Consider the following 21622-nt stretch of genomic DNA (forward strand, 5'->3'; position numbering starts at 1 on the left):
CGGTTTTATCCTACAAAAGGCGCCTTACAAGGGAGAGGTGATGTGAATCCTTTTATACCCCAATGACCCTCCTATTATGTTCGATGTGGGATTCAAAGATCTTCTTTAGGTCCGTGACATTCTCTCCCACCCAACCTCGTGACGCCCTCATCACAGAGGCTAACCACCCTGCCTACCTCCCTCGAGGCACTTGGCGTGGATTGAACGGTTTAGAGCTGGCTCTGATACCACTTGTCACAGGTCGAGACTTAAGCTCCGAACCCATGTGGCTCCGAGACTCGGGCATTCACCCTTCCGGCTTCCCAGATCAGCCTTCCTGTCACGATTCACAACCTTGTGAGGTATTATCGGTTCTGGCCCCCATGGCTTCACGATTTTATCCTACAAAAGGCGTCTCACAAGGGAGAGGTGGTGTGAACCCTTTTATACTCTAGTGACCCTCTTATTATGTTTGATGTGGGATTCATGACTCTTCCTTAGGTCCGTGACACTTATGCTAACTACTATAACCCGTTAGCAGGGTCGTATGATCATATATATGCTAACTACTATAACCCGTTAGCCAGGGCCGTAGAACTAGTTCTGGTGTCGATGATCTCACTTCCCAAGATAGTAAAAATATAGCAATCAGAAAATCATTTTCTCATTTCATTCATAAGCATGATCCATCATTTATATAGAAAAACATAAAATAATCATATGCTTGATCCTATTTTCATACATCAAAAATAATAAAATAAAATATTCATCCATTTAGAAATATACATATATACATAGATTCAAAAACAAGCAAAGTATGTGAGATTTTACTTACCTTCTTTCGATTCCACCACCTAATTTTTCTCCCTCAAAAATTAGTAGCCTATTCAAGATAATTCCAACATAACAATAATTAATCAACCCATTTGAGGCCACTTATACCAAAACAATTAAGTTAAACAAGTAATAACTCGAGTAATTAATTCTGGCAGCCTATGATACTTTCACTAAAATGACCATAACTCAAGATATCCAATTCAAAATTAAAATCTTTTTAATGCATTAGAAACTAAACTTGACAAGCTTTCTAACCATATATGGCCCATCTCGTGATTCCTTATGGATTAATTATAATAATTTTTGAAATTCGCGTTATAGGCTATTACCAGACAGCCTGTATACCTTTTCATAAAAATTACGTATTTATTCATAGGTAGCTCCAAATTCAATTCTGCTTATTTCATTGGAAATAAAACTCAATTTTCAAACATATATGGCTTAATTTGTAAATCCTTGTATAAAAATTAAGAAAAATTTCGTAATTCCTCCCTACTGCTGCTACTAGACAGCCTGCACATCTTTAGATAAAAATTGAATAACTCTTCATAGAGAACTCGAATTCAACTTCCGTTTGTTTCATTAAAAAGTAGATTCAACATGATTTCCAACAATATATAATAATCATAGTAGTATTTAACCCTTTAATTCAAAATATAACCTTAATTCATCACTACAAACACATGATTCATATCAGGATTTATACGAAATAAAGATTTTTCTTTCCATTCTCATCAAATTTCTATTTCAGCAATAAATTCACATTACCAATTTTCTCAACACTTAATTTGACCCTAATTAAAGTCTAAAATATCTACCCGAAGAGGGATAATGAAAACTCTAAAATTTTAGGGTTTCTCAATTATAAATTACACCTTAAGACTTAACCATTAATAACCCAAAATTGAAAGAGATTATTTACTCACCTCTAACAGACAATTTCTCCTTTTAGATTTGTTATTTCCTTTCACTTGGAATCCTTCAATTGATCTTTTCTAGAAAAGAAATAGATGGGAAATAAGTTTCTATTTTTCTTTCGATTAGTCATCGACTAAAAACTGAAAAGTTAACCCTATTAATAAAATTTGGGTTATTTATTAATAAGTCCTCTACATTTCTCATTCTTTATTAAAGAGTCTCCCTACTTATAAAAATACTTAAAATAATCCCTCTATTTTTTTTAAGGATATTAAAGTGGTATCAGAGCAAAGGTTTAAGATCCAGGAAAGGAAAGAATTGAGTTATAGTTAGTGTAGAACTTAAGCATTTTTAGCATTTACACCGATAAGATTCGATTATTTTATTTTGATCGCTTATTAACTATTTTGTTGGTATTAATTTAGGTGAGAATAAATGGTATAAATGAGACATTGGCAGACCTTGTTGGTCGAAGGAAAAGAAATGACAGGAGAAGGGATGAATCTGAAACCACCAATGTTCAAGATGAGTAAATTGATATTGAAAATGCTCCTAATGCTCCGGTGATGCGGGATGATTTAGTTGGAGTGTGTTAGGTGGTGTCTAATTTGATCTAACAATAATAGACACAAAAGAATCTACAACAACGCGAGACAACTTATGAATAATATCAAAAAGTTAACCCACCTCAGTTTGAAGGCGACCCTGATCCTTTGGTTGTAGATGTAACGCCCCCAATCCCACATCAGGAGAATATGTGGATAAAGAATGATATATATGTAGAGACTTAATCTCAACCTTGAGAGGCACCTTTTGTGGGATAAAATCGTGAGACCTTCGGGTCAAAACGGACAATACCTCGCAGATTGGGTGCGGATCTCTACAAATTGTATCAGAGCGGCCAGTCCGCAGTCGTGGGAGTCACTAAGTGCTACACGATGGTCTGATGTGATCTTGGTCCTGTGGATGGACTCGGCTTGACAGGGACGTCAAGCATTAAAGATGGGGAGATTGTAATGCCCCCAATCCCACATCAGAAGGATGTGTGGATAAAGAATGATATATATATAGAGATTTAATCTCAACCTTGAGAGGCACCTTTTGTGAGATAAAACCGTGAGACCTTCGGGTCAAAGTGAACAATACCTCACAAGTTGGGTGCAGATCTCTACAGTAGAAGCTTGGGTTAAAGAGTTAGAAAAACTCTTTAAGGTAATGCGTATCTTCGAAGATTTGAAATTGAGCTTAACTGTTATTCAACTAAGAAAAAATATTGAGTACTGATGGGATACTATAAATCCCACATTTAAAGATTCAGGTGAGCCTCTGACTTGGAAAAAGTTTTAAAAGATTTTATTTGATCAATATTTTCCAAAATCAATGAAAATAGAGAAAGAGAATGAGTTTCTACAATTACAACAAAAGCATGATATGTTTGTGTTAAAGTAAGCCAACCAGTTTAATGAGCTGGGACATTTTTATACTCGCATCATTGACTCAGATAAGAATAAGGCAATACAATTCGAGCATGGGTTGAAGCCAAGTATTCGGTCTTGTTTATCTTCTCACATAATTGATAGTTATAAAGATATGTTACAGCGAGCACTGAAGATTGAGTCAGACATAAAAAATTATGAGCAAGAGAGGGGTGATAAAAAACATCTGAGGTTTGAAAGAGATCAGAGTAATCACTAAAAGAATGTCAGAGGAAACATAGGTAAGAAGTGGAGGATGAAATCTGGTACTAAGCTCGAGAAATGTAATTTTTATAAGCGATATCATTCTAAACCATGTTTTAGAAAAATAAGAGTTTGCTTTGAATGTGAGAAATATGGGCATATTGCTCAAAACTGCCCAAACAAAAAGATTGATGCTTAAAGCTAAACCGACGAAACAAACATAAAAGAGAAATGCTCGAGTTTTCACTTTGACTCGTCAAGATGCAAATACAAGTGACAATATGGTTACAGGTATTGTTCATATTAATCATGTTCATGCTAATGTTTTATTTGACTTCGGTGCCTCTCATAGCTTTGTTTATGTCAAGTTTGCTGCATCTATGCGTATTGAACCTAAGAAGTTGAATGAGCCTTTATATGTTGCTACTCCTATGGGAAAAATTATGTGTGCTGATACTGTTTATAAGAATTGTGTTGTACATATAGAGGGTTATGAACTATTAGCACACTTGGTACAGTTAAAGATGCTAAAATTTGATGAGATCTTAGGGATGAATTGGTTATCTATACATCATGCATTTATTAATTGCTACAGAGAGAAAGTAGTGTTTCAGTGTCCAGAATAATCAAAACTTGTATATGAAGGTAATCATTTGAGCTCTCCATGTCAGATTGTATCGACTCAAGTGCCATGGAATCTCTAAAAAAAAGGTGTCTAGGCTACCTCGCCTATGTGAAAGACACTCAAATGAATGTAGGCTCACGATTAGAAAATATTTCGATTGTTAGAGATTTTCCCAATGTCTTTCCTGAGGACTTGTCTGGCTTACCTCCTAATCAAAAAATTAAATTTGAAATCGATCTTATCGCTGAAACTGGACCAATATCTAAGCTTTCTTATCGCATGATTCCATCTGAGTTACATGAATTAAAGGTGCAACTCAAGAACTGTTAGAGAAAAAGTTCATTCGTCCTAGTGTGTCACCCTGGGGAGCTCCCGTATTGTTTGTTAAAAAGAAATATGAGAGTTTACGCTTATGCATTGATTACAGGGAGTTAAATAAAGTGACTGTGAAGAACAAATATTCTCTTACTCGAATTGATGACTTGTTTGATCAGTTACAAGAAGTAAAGGTCTTTTCAAAGATTGATTGACGGTCTAGATATCATCAATTGAAGATTAAGATAGGTGATGTATCCAAGACTGCTTTTCGAACTAGGTATGGTCATTATGAATTTTTTATTATGCCTTTTGGATTAACAAATGCACCTACTACATTCATGGACTTGATGAATAGAATTTTTAAGCAGTATCTAGATCAGTTTGTTATTATTTTTATTGATGATACTCTAGTTTATTCTGAAAGTGATGGGGAACATGAGAAACATTTAAGCATTGTATTATAGATCTTGCGAGATAAATAACTCTTTACAAAGTTTAGCAAATGTGAATTTTGGTTGACAAGTGTTGCTTTTCTTGGCCATGTTGTTTTTAAAGATGGGATTTCAGTTGATCCGAAAAAGATTGAGGCAGTAGTAAATTGGCCTCGCCCAACAAATGTGATTGAGGTAAGAAGTTTTTTAGGCTTGGTAAGCTATTATAGAAGATTTGATGAAGGGTTTTCTCAAATTACTATGCCATTGACGCATTTAACTCAAAAATGAGCAAAATTTGAATGGATTAAAGAATGTGAACAGAGTTTCAAGAGCTAAAACAATGATTAGTGTCAGCACCTGTCCTTACCTTACCTTCTAATATTGATAGTTTTATCATTTATAGTGATGCTTCCAAAAAAAGGTTGGGTTGTGTGCAAATGCAGAATGATAGGGTAATTGCTTATGCTTCTAGGCAATTAAAACCCTTCAAGCAAAATTATTCGACTTATGACTTGGAGTTAGCCGCCATTGTGTTTGCTTTTAAAATATGAAGACATTATTTGTATGGAGAGCCTTATGTAATTTATATGGACCATAAGAGTTTAAAGTATTTGTTCATGTAGAAAGAATTAAACATGAGACAAAGGAGATGGTTGGAATTAATCAAAGATTATGATTTGACCATTAATTATCATCCGAGCAAAGCCAATATAGTCGCTGATGCTCTGAGTAGAAAGTCTATTAGGAGTATGGTTGCTTTGATTACTTTGTAACCAAAATTGATGGAGAAACTTTATACACAAAAAATTGAGGTGATATACAGGGAAAAGGTGTTGTTATGGCTAGTTTAGTAGTTCAACCAACTTTGATCGAAAAGATAAATTTGGCACAAAAAGAAGATAGTGAGTTAGACAGAATCAAGAAAGATGTGTAGAATGGTTTGCAGCTAGAGTTTAAGCTTCACGAGAATGGTACATTATATTTTAGAAACAAATTGTGTGTACCAAATGATCTTGAGCTAAAATGAGAGATCTTGAGAGAAGCACATGGGTCTCGATTCACTATATATCCTAGAGGCACTAAGATGTATAAAGATTTGAAAAGAAGTTTTTGGTGGAATAACATGAAATATGACATAGCTCAGTTTGTGTCCCAATGTCTAGTGTGTTAGTAAGTTAAGGCTGAACACCAAAGACCATCAGAGTTGTTACAAGCTTTAGAGATACTGAAATGGAAGTGAGAGCACATCTCTATGGATTTCATGATGGGATTGGCTAGATCATCTAAAGGGAATAATACAGTATGGGTAGTTGTTGATAGACTCACTAAATCAGCCCATTTTTTACCTATCAAGTCAACTACTCCACTTGATAAACTAGCTCAATTGTACATGGATGAAATTGTCTGATTGCATGGAGTTTCAGTGAGTATTGTATTAGATAGAGATTTTAGATTTATCTCTAAGTTTTGGGTAAGCTTGCAACTAGCTATGAGGATAAATTTAAAATTGAGTACAGCCTTTCACCCTCAAACAGATGGACAAACAGAGAGAACAAATTAGATTCTGAAAGATATGCTTCAAGAATGTGTGATTAATCTAAAAGGTAGTTGGGATGATTACTTATCTTTAGCAAAGTTTGCTTATAATAATAGTTACCAATCCAGCATTGGGATGGCTCCTTTTGAAGACTTGTATGGTAGAAAGTGTACATCACTTTTATGTTAGGATGATGTTGGGGAAAAAAAACTTATGAGGCCAAAAAATGGTGCAACTGACTGTAGAAAAGATCAAAGTGATTAAAGAAAGACTTAAAGCAGCGTAAGTTCGTCAAAAGAGTTGGGCAGATAAAAAAAAAAAAAAGAAGTTAGAACTTCAACAAGGGGATTTTATCTTTTTAAAAGTGTCACCCACAAAAGGTGTTACGCGGTTTGGGAAATGAGAAAAGCTAAGCTCGCATTATATAGGTCTGTTTGAAATTCTTGATAAGATGGGAAAAGTTGCATATAGGATAGCCTTGCCACCTTAGCTATCTGGTGTGCATAATATTTTTCATGTGTTCATGTCGAAAAAGTATGTCTTTAACCCAAGCCACGTGGAAGAGTATAAACCTTTAGAAGTTCAAGAATATTTAACATACTTGGAATATCCTATTCGAATAATTGATCAGAAAAAGCAAGTCTTGAGGAATAGAACTATTTTTTTTATAAAAGTTTAATGGATCAATCATACACCAAGAGAAGCAACTTGGGAAATGGAAGATGATATGAAGAAACGACATCCTCAGTTATTCAAAAATAAAGGTAAATCAAGTTTCGAGGATGAAACTTTTATAAGTTAGGTAGAATGTAATATCCCTAAAAAAAAAATAAAGAGACTATTTTAAGTATTTTTATAAGTGGAGGGACTCTTTAATAAAGAATGAGAAATACAGAGGATTTATTGATAAATAACCTAATTTTTATTAATAGGGTTAACTTTTTAGTTTTCAATCTACGACTAATCGAAAGAAAAATAAAAACTTATTTCTCCTCTGTTTCTTATATAGAAAAGATCAATTGAAGGATTCCAAGTGAAGGGAAAGAACAAATCTACAAGGAAAAATTATCTGTTAGAGGTGAGTAAATAATCTTTTTTAATTTTTGGGTATTGATGGTTAAGTCTTAAGGTGTAATTTATAATCGAAAAAACCCTAAAATTTTAGGGTTTCCATTATCCCTCTTCGGGCAGATGATTTAGACTTTAATTAGGGTCAAATTAAGTGTTGAGAAAATTGATAATGTGAATTTATTGCTGAAACAAAAATTTGATGGGAATAGAAAGGAAAATCTTTATTTTGTATAAATCTTGATATGAATCATGTTTTTATAGTGATGAATTAAGTTTATGTTCTGAATTGAAGGGTTAAATACTACTATTATTATTATATATTGTTGGAAAGCATGTTGAATCCACTTTCTAATGAAACAAATGGGAGTTGAATTTGAGTTCTCTATGAAGAGTTATCTAATTTTTACCTAAGGATGTGCAGGCTACCTAGTAGTAGCAGTAAAGAGGAATTATGAAATTTTCCTTAATTTTTACACAAGGATTTACAGATTAAGCCATATATTTTTGGAAAACTTATTGAGTCTAATTTCCAATGAAATATGCGGAATAGAATTTGGAGTTACCTATGAATAAATACGTAATTTTTATGAAAAGGTATACAGACTATCTAGCAGTAGCATATAACATGGATTTCAAAACTTGTAATAATTAATCTACAATGAATCATGAGATGGGCCATATATGGTTAGAAAGCTTGTTAAGTCTAGTTTCTAATGCATTAAAAAGATTTTAATTCTGAATTGGATATCTTGAGTTATGATCATTTTAGTGAAAGTAACACAAGCTGCTAGAATTAATTACTCGAGTTATTACTTGTTTTAACTTAATTGTTTTGGTATAAGTGGCCTCAAATGGGTTGATTAATTATTGTTATGTTGGAATTATCTTGAATAGGCTACTAATTTTTTAAGGAGAAAAATTAGGTGGTGGAATCGAAAGAAGGTAAGTAGAATCTCACACACTTTACTTATTTTTGAATCTATATATATATATATGTATGTTTCTAAATGAATGAATATTTTATTTTATTATTTTCGATGTATGAAAATAGGATCAAGCATATGATTATTTTGTGTTTCTCTATATAAATGATGGATCATGCTTATGAATGAAATGAGAAAATGATTTATGTTTAAAGAATGATTTTGTGATGCTACGTTTTTACATCCCTGAAAAGTGAGATCATCGACACCAGAACTAGTTCTACGGTCTTGACTAACGGGTTATAGTAGTTAGCATAGACATGATCATACGACCTTGCTAACGGGTTATAGTATTTAGTATAAGGTCTTGGCTAGCGGGTTATAATAGTTAGCAATGATCATGAGGATAAAATTATCGATACGGTCAATATCACGGGTTATAGCAGTGACCGTAGCTAATAATAAACAATTGATAATGATGATTTATGATTATGATGATTTGTAATGATTTTTAATGATTGATCCATGATTTGGTGATATATTTTTACTTTGATTTATGATCTATAAATGCTTAATAGAAAGCTGATTTTTAAACTATTTTTGACATTATGAATTGATGAACGTTTTGAGAATGATCTATATGATATGTATGAAAAATTTTCGAAAATACATCATAAATTTCAAAAATCATTTTTCAAAAATATTTAATAATTTTTGAAAATCTATTTTCGAAAACTATTCTATATTCTAGGAAATGAATTTTTTAAAATGTTAAAATATTGGATTGAGATTTCATTACCTCGTTGAGCTCATCTCTTCCATTATTATTTCTCATTTCTGAATCTTTTTTTACTAAGTTTGTAAGATTAAATATAGGTTTCAAAATTTTGGTTTTAGTTTTAAAGATTTAGGGTTTAGTGAATGAGAAAAAAGGATGAAAGAGGATGAAGAATAAGGAAAAAAAAAGGGAAAGAAGAAGAAAAATGTGGGTACATGGGGTATATGAGCATATTTTTATAATTTACGAATTAAAGGATAAAATTAGTATTTGCTTTGTGGATATTTTTGAAAGAAAATTTATGGAATATAAGGAGATGTTTTTGTGGTATATTTAGAACACCTCTTCCATTATTTCACAACTACAACATAATTTTCAAAGTAGAAAAATGAATACAAATAAAACTAGAGGCAAGTATATATATTGTATATCAATTTTTCCATCTCGAATTATTATAAAAAGGTATTTTAGTTAGAAAATCCTGAATAATTTTAAAATATTATTACTATGTTGAAATAAACTATGAGAAAGAAATGCACATATGTTATGCATGAATTAGTTAAAATTCAATATGATTACATATTTAAAAGTATAAAAAGATGAATTTTAAATTCACAAATCCCTATAATTATTTCCAATTCACCGGTAAACAAATATTCAACAAATTCATAAATTTAAAAAAATAATTATGAAGATCACGATTTACATTAATTTTAAAACTCATATCTCTTTTTTTTTAATTTAAATTATCAAACGCAAGTTAAATTATTTTCAAGAATATAAGAGTCAGATGACATGATTACTACATATAAGAATGATGGTGTTGTTAATGTTATCCCTAAGATAGGCTTTTATTGAATCCAACTACATATACATTATAGTACAAATCTTATTCAAACCCTACATTATTTCTTAGCTAATCAGAATAATGCAACAACATGAACAGACATAGAAAATGAACATATTATAACTACATAAAATTTAGCAGCAAATTAATGTGGAATCCTACTCCCTTTTTCAAGACATGGATTTTCTCCACTTGGGAGGAGTCCTACCCCGAACAAGCTTTGCTTTCATATCCATGGGCGTTTGCCTCGCAAAAGTATCCTCTCGTTCTCCTTCTTCAATCTTGTCAAAAACACTCATCGTACTCTTAAACGAAGGCATGATTCCAAGCTTCCTCCACCTGAAAAAGCCTTTCTTCTTATCCAATATTTTCTCCATTTGCATTTGCATGGCAATGCATTGGCTTTGGACCCTGAGCAGGTCCTCTTTCAGCTTCTTTATCTCCATTTGTTGAGCGTTCATTTCACGTTTAGACAGGCACCGAACTGGGGGTTCAAGTGCTGGGTTTGGACTCCTTGTTCCACTAAACGAGCCACTCCAATCTATATGTCGATTGAGCTTGGTTTGTTCGGAGAGTAGCACTTGAATTACAGCTCGAACAGGTAAACGTTCATTTTGAGCAGCGTGGAGGGATGCTTCTGGTGAGAGTTTTCGCCCGTCTATTAATCTGCAAAGAACCTTCCTTTCTTGCTTTGAGACACCAGGATGTGCCTGCCAACAATGTATAATGTTTTCTTAATTCAGGATTCCACAAGGTAAAACTTTGATCCAAGTATTCAACATCAAGACCTCAAGATGAAATTGAATTTCAACAATCGAAAACTAAAATATGAAATTAGAAGGTGTAATGTTGTTTAGTTTGCAAAATTGTACCACTTCAAACAAAGGTCATGTCAATTGAAATTGCAATTCAAACACATATTTTTATACAGAACACTACCAACTGAAGATAAGAGAAGAAATTATAAGTGCTGAAATTTGAATTACAGGCTTATTGAATACTATCTCTATAAATCAATTAAACTAAACTTTAATTCAATTCAAACAAAATTCCAATCTAGCACAAATTTGTGTACTAAAAATTTAAATTCAACTTACAAAGAATCATCCTAACACAAAAATTACATGATATCATCATGTTTGCAATTGATTTCAAAAGTGTAAACTAATACACTTATTATGAACTAAGAAAAAAAACAATGGAACAAATAACATGACTCATAATTTATAGTTGTTTTAAGTCGAGAGCCGACGATGTTTAAACACCAAATTGAAACTTCAAGAGGGAGTTTGGTTCGTAAAACAAGACAAGGTTATATAATGAATTAGAGGTATGAAATGGCTTGTACAATATATGACACGATACAATTTGATATGGTATACATCGTGTTTGGCATGATCTATTGTTAACTAATCGGGCTAGACTAAATATGATAAATATATTTGTCATGGTAAGTTAAAAAATTTTATGCACAACGATCAGCATAGTACTACATGTTAAGGACTAATGCCAGCATGTGGCACGTGAGCTTGCATGGCATAACACACATGCGTAATCATGCCATATTGGCCATAATTGCTATAAGTTTCTAGCTTTTGAGTATATTTATATTATTTTTTAAATTACAATTAAATTATATTTATTTTTGATATTTTGTTAGTAATTTATAAAATTAAATTATATTAAAATTACTTATTAAATATTTAAATTATTGATAGATAAATTATATTTAATTCGTTATTAGCAAAAATAAAATGACAAAAATAAATTAAAATTTCAAGTTAAGTATGTATTCCATTTAACAAAGTAAATTATTATACGATGCAAAGTATAAAATAAACACACAAGACAACAAATTATATAAGTGAATCATCGAATGAAGAGAATAGAAATAAAATAATAATTTTATGTTTTACAATATCTTTTATATGTATGTGTGTGTTTTTTTTTTAATATTAAGATTGTAATTTCAATATTTTTATTTAGTAGATTCTATTACCTCTTTCTATAGTTGTAGACATTTTGTCCAATCATGCAAATTATATCATTTTTATTTTATTTTACTTTTATTTATCTTCTCATGTTATTTTTAATAATAAATGAATTTTTTAAAAAAATAATTAAAATTTTGAAAAACTACTAATGCATTGTGTTCGGCCCATTTCAACATGAAAAAACTGTCATGCCAACATGAAAGTTACAAATCATATGCCGTGCTAGGGTTTATCCTTAGCTTTCATAGATCGTACTATAACGACACGTTAAAAAAAATAATATGGCACGATCTACTAACACATAAAAAAATATTTAAATGAATTGTGTCGACTATGATCCCTTTGACACCTCTAAATTGAACGACTCAAAGGCAATTTCAAGGGTACATTATTCAAACATACTTTTTAGGAGGCGAAACTCTATTGCGGATGGATTGGCTAAATCTGGGGTTTCCCGTACATGTAGTCTGGTGGCCCTAAATTGCGTGCCAAAACAGTTCCAATGATGGAAATGTATGTTTTATATTACATTATATTTCACGAGATTACAGGACTAGACAACAGAAAATCCAACTCAAAGCGGTAAAGGGCATCCATGTAAATACAGAACCTTGGCCACGTAACACTAAAATTCTGATGAAGAATCTTTTGCTGGTAAGAATTCAGCAAACTCTATCTTTCTAAGGGCCCATATGGTCTTATTCAGTTATTCTATTCCTAATTTTTTGCTTGTCTGATTCGTTCCCCCACCATTTTGGGCCTAAATTTTTGGCAATTGCTGATCAGGATCAGATTCATACCAAAACCATTCATTAACACTTACAGAGTCAGCCAATTTTGGTATTAAGATCTGATCTAATCACTAATATCACAAACTTTTGTCACAAATATGTTTTGAATATATAACTCATCTGATTTTTTTATGAAGTAAATCATAATTTAAGGATAGAGAAAAGAATTGTTAAGTAAATTTAAACCGTAAGCCTGAAATGTCACTTTGAGTTTAACTTCGGATTCAACTCATCTTATGCTTGAACTATGGATAATTTAAGCACATGAATTTTACTTTTTGATATTGTATTTTGGACTTTGGACTTTGGACCAATCAGCAGCTTGGACTAGACTAGAAAGAATTGGAAATAATATGAACTTACTTTCAGGTAAGTGTCAATGGCACGGTACAGGCCATCATCCATGGCACGGGCATGGCTAGGAAGAGCTGCAGCAAGTGCAATAAACTCATCCAAACTCAAATTGGTGTCCAGAGCCGCTTCTGCTAAGTAGCAATCCACAAGCTTTGCTACTTTAACCAAGGCAACCCCACTTCTAGCTCCTTCATCCAGTCTAGCAAATCTCTTAACCAACCTTATAACAAGCTCGACATCTAACAGAGTTCCACAAGTGTGACTGAACGATGGAATCATGAGCTCTTTCAGTGAAGCTTGGTCAAGCTGCCATGAAATTCTATTCTCGAGCTCTGCTCTGTAGGTAGCCTCTACGCCGACCATGTTGGCTGTCCGGAGAAGGCGTAAGAGGAAGCTGCATGGAATGGAATCTCTCTCAGGAGGCAGAATTCCAACCAAGGTTTCCACAAAGAATCTCTTTTTCATCCATGAAGCCGTGACACTCTCGGGTGATGATTCTTCAAAATTCGTAGGACCCTTTTCGGTGCCGTCGCTGGATAGCTCAGGTAGCCATTTTGATGCATAATGTGCTATGATTGAGCCCGTTAAGTCAGGACGGACCCCCTTGGCCTTAATGCCTGAGATGGTCTTGACAAAGTAGTCCATATCCAGGATACAGGCATCGTCAAACCAGCATTCAGCCGTGTATTGGGTTGGTTTTCCTGGGAAAGTGATGGATTCTTGCAAGGCTAACTTCTTCATCATGCTTCAACAGTAGCAGAAGAGAGAATTGAAGGGAAGCAGTTTTATGTGGTGATGTAATTTGAGAAGAATGTAATGTTAGATATACCTGTTGAAGATGAAAGCAAACGTGTGAAGTAATTGGTCCTACGCTACATGGCCTTGAGTAGGATATGAAAACAAAACTGACTAAAATACCCTTGAATTTTTTGTTGGTTTGGGAGGAAAAGGAGAAGAGATAAGTGATTTAAATATCACCTTCGATTTTTATTTTTCTTTTAAAGAATACAGATTTTTAGCTGATGGGAAAAGTGATATTTGAGGATTGAGATTAAGGATTTCTTTTGCTGCCGTTGGGAGGCTGAGAAATGGAGATTTTGATGAAGATGGATAAGAGACAATAAAGACAAGTTTCTTTTTACCAAATAAAAAGAAAAAACGAAAGTTTCTTTAAAGCACAATATTCCATCTCTAGTGACACCTCTTGGACCTATTCCCTAGTTCAGCCTAACGAGAACAAAGTTTATTAAATCACCACCTTACTGTGAAAGTGACCTGAAACTGATCTCTCTCTCTCTCCCATGGTGTTTTGGGATGCAGCTGGATCGGTACGCGCTCTACATGACATCAAAGTCTACAAAATCCGAAACTATCATCTCATTGTAAAGCATAGAATGAGTAATTTGTCTAATCAATTTGAAAAGCAACAGTCTCCAATTAAGAGATTTTGTTTTCAATGGCAGATGGGAAACCTGATAGAAAGAACTACTGCGACAAATCGTAATAGTTGGATATTTGGTGATGATGATCATGATTGTGAGGAAAGGTGCAGTCCAAAATCAATTTTTCATTGGGTCAATCAAAATGATTAAGCAGGCTAAATGAAGGGAAGGAGGAGGTCCAAAAGCAAAGAACCTTTTTGCGCAGAAATGCACATACGATGACATGCATGAGCTCAATACCAAACTGTCGTATAGCATCCTTTTGGACATGGTACGGTGCTCACGTGAACCTTGGTTTTTGCTTCGTTGATTCCCTAGAAGTTGAAAACTGCAGCTCTAGGCACGTAAAGCAATGCCTACAAGCCTTTCTCAGCCTTCTGTCGGCAGAACCGTCTAGGCCCTGAAAATTAATCTTGGGCCTAAGTCCTGCGTTTGTGATATTTCTATAGCCCCCTCCACCAGCCTTTCTCTGATAAGGCTCATAAAACCAGAAAATACGGGACACCATGTTTGAAGATAAGAAAGTGTTGATGAGTTGGACTGCTGAGAGCCTGCTGAGAATATCATGTACATGTCAAGCCAATTTAAAATGCTTATTCTCTCAGGTTAAGACTGGGTTTACGTTAAAAGGCTTTAGGGTGGTTCTCCCATCCAGAATCCGGAGAGTAAAGACAAATCATGCTCCGGAGATTGTGAAATGAATTATAGACGCTAAGATTTGAATTTGTCAGCTCTTAAAGACAACTACATAAACCAATTAATCTAAACGCCAGGTTCAGTACCATATGCAATTTTAATAAGCAATATTCAGAAAGAATTTAGATCAAAAAGGGGTTTTAATTGAAGTGAATCCAAACGGAATTCTACAGGATAGACATAAGTAAATAAATAAACAATAAGCTCAAGATGTGAGGAAAAGGTAGATTTAAAAGAAGAAGAAAAAAGATGCATTTTCGCTTTTAGCTATTATTCTATCTATTGATAAAGCAAATTCTAAAAGAAAAAGTCGCCTAGCACTGCTTCTTATCAGCTTCTCATTCTTCCTGTTCCACAACAAATGGAAGAATTATTTTCTAGATATTGCTTGGAGTTGATGTTTCAGATGGACTTCCAGTCGAGTCACCTGCTGCTGAGTTTAGTGATGAACCACTGGCAAGATAGCCATTTCCGCTTTCACTTGCACTTTCAGACACAATTGGGATCTTAACAGCTGCTCTTTCCATCTCCTTCTCAAGTTCTTCTTCCCTACGCAATTCAGTGAATTGGGTATCCAAAGAGTTGGCTGCTGATAGCCATGCAAGAACAATCACCAGAAGTATCCCTCCAAGGTACGGGGTTGAACTCGCAAGTGATCCAAAGGTCAAGATCATAAACTGCTGAATCAGAGCACCCCCTGATTTCCCCAGTGGATTGCAGACAACATCAATGGCAGCCTTCCCTTTAACCTATAGATAGCATCAAATAGGTTCTAGGTAAATGACCAAAAGTTATTCAAAATATTCCGAGGTTTCAAATTGTAAGTAAAGATTCCAACCTTGGTGTCCTCATCCAAAGGAATATATGCCATTTCTTTGCATGGATCAAATAAACTGTACTTTGCACTCTTGCTGAAAATGTTTTGCATAGCACCCACATATACAGCTGCAAGAAGAGGAGTCATGCCAAACTTTGCAAGAGCCGGTCCAAGTGGATCACCAAATAGTATCAAGGAAAAGAAGCCGACTCCTGTTAGAAGCAGGACAGTAGGTGTAATTCTTGCTGCAACCCCCCATCCGTATTTGTCAAATATAAATTGACTTAGTAGCATCATAGTGAAAGTCGCTATTCCAGTGGCAGTTGAGAAGTCACCCATGAAGGAGGAATATTCATTTGGGCTTGGAAACTGGAATATGGGGGGAGAATCATTAGTTAACAAGCATGTCAAGACTAAAAAAAAAAACAAAACAAAAGAGGTGCAGAAAAGTAACCATATAATTTTACCTGAGCTTTGAGCTTTGATTTCCAGGTAACTTCAACAAGGTTGATGCTAATACCATACGCAACCACCAAAGTGGCAAGATCCCTAATGTACCTAGAAGATGCCAAGATTTTCAAGCTCTCTATTGTTCCCATTTTAGGCTTTTCCTGCAAACCGGTTGACAATAAAAAAACAAAAAAACACAGCTTCATATACGTTTTGACCTCACAACTTCACTCTGCATGCATATACAGTATAAGCATGGGGACTCTCCTATTTTTTAAATATACGCTTGCAGGCACAAATTATCCAAAAAAAAAAAAAGATATAGATGCAAGTAGAATTCTAGAATAGCTATTCATGCAGTCAAAGTAATTCTGGCTTGTCTGCTCAATACGAAGAACTTATGTGCCGTGTTAAGAAAAAAGGGGGCAATTGGTACCATGGTCCATCACAAACACAATGGCATGGAATGAAACCAACCAACCAGCTTAATGACTGAAAGTGACTGAATTATGAAAAGAACACTTTCACTCACAATTTAATAGTAATCACAAGACACTTAATGAAAAAACGTGTTTTTTTCCTTTTTACCTAAAATATCTCAGCAACTAAAAAAATTGTAATATCAATTGTAGAAATGAAACAAATAAATTGGAACCAAATAAAAAGATCCTGGATCTTAAGAATCTATGAAAAGAAAACAAATATGATAAACAAGAAGAATAGCTAGCCAACGGATTACCTTCTTCTTCTTGCTACGTGTGGGAAGAGGAACAAACTTATTCACCCACCAGTAAAGGAAGCAAATTGTAAGCCCCATCAGCACCACAATGCTCATCATGCCCTTTAAGGAGATGGCCCAACCATCAACTCCAGGACCCAGATTTTTCCTCAAATTAGAAAAGTACTTAACAGTTCGACCAGAGAAAATGAGGGCAATATTGGCTCCAAGTCCGAACAGAGGATAGAATCTTTTTGCTTCATCTACGGTAGTTATCTGCACAAGAATAATGCAACAGTAGGCAATACAGCTTTAATTCTCAAAATCGGGTAAAGACTTCAGAGATGCAACTAATGCAAAAAAACTGGAGAAAATGCACTAAATGAAAGCATAGAAAGACCAGCAATAGATCGCTGGTAAACATGTAAAGCAAATGCCAAAAACATGTTTGCTTGAATTCTGTACAAATGAACAAATACAAGGTGCAAATTCAAACAAGACATTGAAAGTTTAGATTTTAGAAGTAATATTCAATTATCTTCTTCTTCATTTCCCTTTCTCTTTTGCTTCATACATATGCACAGAGATGCTGGACGAAAGATGATCTCAACTATAGAATTACAACTCGACCATGATACAGAATATATGAGTATCCTATTCTCTCATGTATCTCTGGAAGTTTCTTTTCCAATTCCCTATAAGGTTTTGATTGCCAGCATTGGGAAACCAAGAATGGTACAGCAAGTAGAATTTTCAAATAAAAAAAAAAGAATAAGTTTACATCACGAACCACTCATCTATGAAACATAGCCAAGATAAGGTTATGTTTAGAAAACCTTCAAAGTTTCTAATCCATACCTTTTTTGCATTAAAAGATCAAACAGAAAGAACAAATTCCTAGGTTGGTAACATGGTAACATGTTAGAATATGGAGAAAGAACATGAATTTGAAGAGGAAAAAAGGAAAAAGAACTTCAACGACCACAACTTTGTCCAAATAAAATCAGCAAGCCTATTGTCCATAATCTGTTTCTATAAGCCAATGCCCAACTGTACAGTAAACAAAACATTTAGATCAACTTTTCTTGTCCGAATCAGTAAGCAAAGGTTACATAGCAGAACAAGCTTCCATCTCACCAAGAGTACGAAGGAGATTTAATAAAAACGACATTTAGAACATGTAATGATGTACAAAAAGAGAATTAATGGACAGATATATCACTTCCAAAATTCAATCCCATAAGATAATATAAATCACCTGATTGGCAAACCCCCAAAATAGAACAGAAATAACGACACTGCCCCAAAGTTCAGCCATGACATAGAACAAACAGAAACTCCAAATCCTCATAATTGCAAGAGGGCCAAGAAATCTTGGTCCAAGAACTGCAAGAAGCTTATCAGCAAGAGCTTCAGGGTGGATGTAATTGCTGAGAGGATACATCAGAAATCCAAATGCACCAAAAAAGGCTATAAAAGGAACAATAACAGTATAGAAAAGAGCCTTCTTTGACAACACATTAGCCAACTTTGTGTATAACAACATGAACCCAATAGCCATAGGCAAATTAACCCATGTCTTTAAAAATGGTATAATCTCTGCACTGCTTCCTTTAGCTGTCACAACCAAGACATCCTTTGTATCCCTAAGGATTGTATAATTGAAAAGGATACAAAAGAACATTAACCCAAGTGGTACAATCTTCTTAAGAGTCACAAGCTCAATACCCAAGAACTTTGGCTTCTCAGTTTCCCCAAACAGAGGCTGCCCATCAGATGCAGCAGCTGCCTCAGCCTTGCAAATAAAGTTCTTTTCTTTTGGGGATAAACCATTTGGTTTTGAAACAACGCTTGGAACTCTTTTATAAGATAGAGATAACCCATTAAGGCCTAAGGGTTTTGAAGCAAAAAGCCTCTGCTTTAAGCCTTGTGATGGGTTCAAAAGGCTTCTGACTCTGGTTGGGTTTGGTGGCAATGAAAGAAGCCCTCTGGTTTGTAAAACAGCTTCCATGTCTCTCTTAAGGTTCCTTCAAAACAATTGAGAAATCAAATCAAAAAAAAAAAAAAGCTTTAATATTTGTTAGAACATAAGAGAGACCAAAAAATAAAGGAGAGGAAGGCAGAGAGAGATATGGTGGCTAGCTTGGCGTCTGGAGAAGATTGTTTTCTCAAAAGAAAGAAATGGGTGCTACAAAATCACCCTTTTTATATCAAATGAACATAAACCAAACCCTAAATAAATAAATAAATAAATAAAAACTAAAACTGTTTTTAATCAAAGTCAAAGATTTTTAAAGTATACAAAGAGAGATTCTTTTTTTTCCAAAAGGACCATTAAGAAGAGATTAAAGGGGTGGCAGTGCGGTTAAATATAAAAACAAAATTTTGCAGTTTAGAAGAGAACACATGGAGACTACAGTGATTCACTGATTTATGAGAAACTGTGAAAAAGAAACAGGAAACAAAAAAACTGAAAAACAAGGAAAGTGAAGGAAGGGTAGATACATTCAAGGGAAGGAAAAGTATCCCAATGGGGAATCTTGCAAAAAGCAACCAACGGCCAAGGCCAAGAAGACCCAACCTATTTGCCATTTTTAATTAAAATATCAATTAAGGTATTTGCAAATTGGGGACATTTTCCACTTTTATTTTTCTTCATTAGCTTTGGGTTGGACCAGTTGAAGTCACCTCTTAAATATGAAGTTATGGTGTCAGCTAAATTCTCCACCTTTAGTGCAGAAAAAAAAAAAAAAAAAACCTTTGGCAAACCTTGTGTATTATATCTGAGCATTTGGTAATGTATCTACTTAAATAATTGGGTTTGAAATTTATATCATTTCTTAATTTTTTTGGTAATGTATCTTTTCTTTTAATTGCTTATAATTATTAAAAATTAATACATTTATTATTAGGAAAATTTTTAAACTCCAATGTTGAAATTAGTAAGATAATATATATTAAAAATAAATAATTTAAATTATTAATCATAAACCAACGTATAATTGGACAAAATTCATATCTAATGGGACTTAAATCTAAGAGCTAACAGCAAACTAAAGGTAGTAATCTTTTTCATATTATGTGTGTAATATTTAGTTTAATAGCAAGAAAGAGATCTCATGTTTAAGTGTTACCATGTGTGAGTTTGATCCAATTTCATATTAGATTTGTCCAATAATATATTGGTTTATTAGTTGGTTTGTTTATATGTTTAATTCAATAATATTTGATTAAATTTATAATTTTGTTATATTCATAACTTCACTCATTTTTCTCCTATTATCTAAAATTATTTCAATACATTGCTAATGAAAATTTTAATTCCTTGAACGACAGTAAAAAATTTTGAAATGCTTTTAAAATTCAATTCAAAAGATTATATAACAATTACAAATTGATATGACTCAACTGATTTTTTTTTTTAATTCATGAAATGTTTCAGACTCAAAATCCCCTTGAAGCCTATTGAAATTGAAGTGGGAATAATGTTTGTTCAAGATTGAGATAATTCACGAATGCACAGACAAACTCAATACTTACTTTGCAATGGTCTTTCGCTTCTAATTTACATGAGTCTTGGCTGTCACCTTCACATGCATGAGCTTACCTAAGCTAGCAGCCACCTGCAAATCTGTTTTGGTTGATTGATATTGTATGATCAAACATCATTTTCAGGGAATTCATTTCAGTCTTCATCAAAGCTGTTTCCCCAAAAAACTCAAACATGGGTCATGGGCGTAACTTTCTTGTAAGCTTCAGAGTTCAACATGAAGACAATGATTCCTTAGACCAAAATTCCCCACGTCAAAACAAGTGGCTTGCAGCTTAAATACGTTGTTTTTAGGAATAAATAACAAAATCCAAATTTTTTACTAAAAAACAAAGCAAAATTGGACATAGAAAACAAAAAAGAATTAAAACAAGTAATCTTTTAATTAAATATCCCTAGTCAATATAATTAAAAATGCTTGGAAATCTTTGTTTTGAAATTCCTGTTTGATTTCTTGATCCAATTCCAAGGGGCTTCTTATTCAATTTAAAGAGATGGAAATTAATGAAAGTACTTTAGAAACTAAAAACAGGAGGAAAATAAGTTGGAAATTCATCAAAATATTTAAACGACACTAATCAAGGCGATATTTAAAGAAAAAATTTTATAATTAATACATTATATTTTTTAATTTTATAAAAAATAATATATTAAATATATAAATCTTTTTAAATAATATTTTAAGTATTATTAATTAATATCTATAAATAACCATTAACTAAACCTTTAATATTAAAATAATTATATGATATATACATGTTTGAAAAATAATAATAATAATAACAATAATAATATTTTTTTTGTTTAAAATTTTCGATATCCAGTAATTATTTTAGATTTTGATTAATTTAAAATACAGTGAGA

General features: G+C 33.3%; 2 protein-coding genes across 2 annotated transcripts; both read right to left on the reverse strand.

Annotated features, from left to right (window-relative positions):
* Positions 1-9920: 9920 nt before the first annotated feature.
* LOC111278901 (root phototropism protein 3-like) lies at positions 9921-14092 on the reverse strand. The gene is made up of 2 exons (XM_022865643.2): positions 13095-14092; positions 9921-10656 (listed from the first exon to the last, which is right to left on the reverse strand). The coding sequence occupies exons 1-2, from the start codon at positions 13827-13829 to the stop codon at positions 10117-10119; spliced, it is 1275 nt and encodes a 424-aa protein (XP_022721378.2). The 5' UTR covers positions 13830-14092; the 3' UTR covers positions 9921-10116.
* A 1252-nt stretch (positions 14093-15344) lies between these two features.
* LOC111278900 (plastidic ATP/ADP-transporter-like) lies at positions 15345-19378 on the reverse strand. The gene is made up of 5 exons (XM_022865642.2): positions 18467-19378; positions 17230-17484; positions 16508-16651; positions 16062-16409; positions 15345-15972 (listed from the first exon to the last, which is right to left on the reverse strand). Exons 1-5 carry the CDS (start codon positions 19217-19219, stop codon positions 15601-15603), a joined length of 1872 nt encoding a protein of 623 aa, XP_022721377.2. The 5' UTR covers positions 19220-19378; the 3' UTR covers positions 15345-15600.
* Between the last annotated feature and the right edge of the window lie 2244 nt (positions 19379-21622).

This window comes from Durio zibethinus, chromosome 8, assembly GCF_047325235.1.
Source record: "Durio zibethinus cultivar Kanyao isolate XHJ-2024 chromosome 8, ASM4732523v1, whole genome shotgun sequence".
Classification (NCBI taxonomy): Eukaryota; Viridiplantae; Streptophyta; class Magnoliopsida; order Malvales; family Malvaceae; genus Durio; species Durio zibethinus.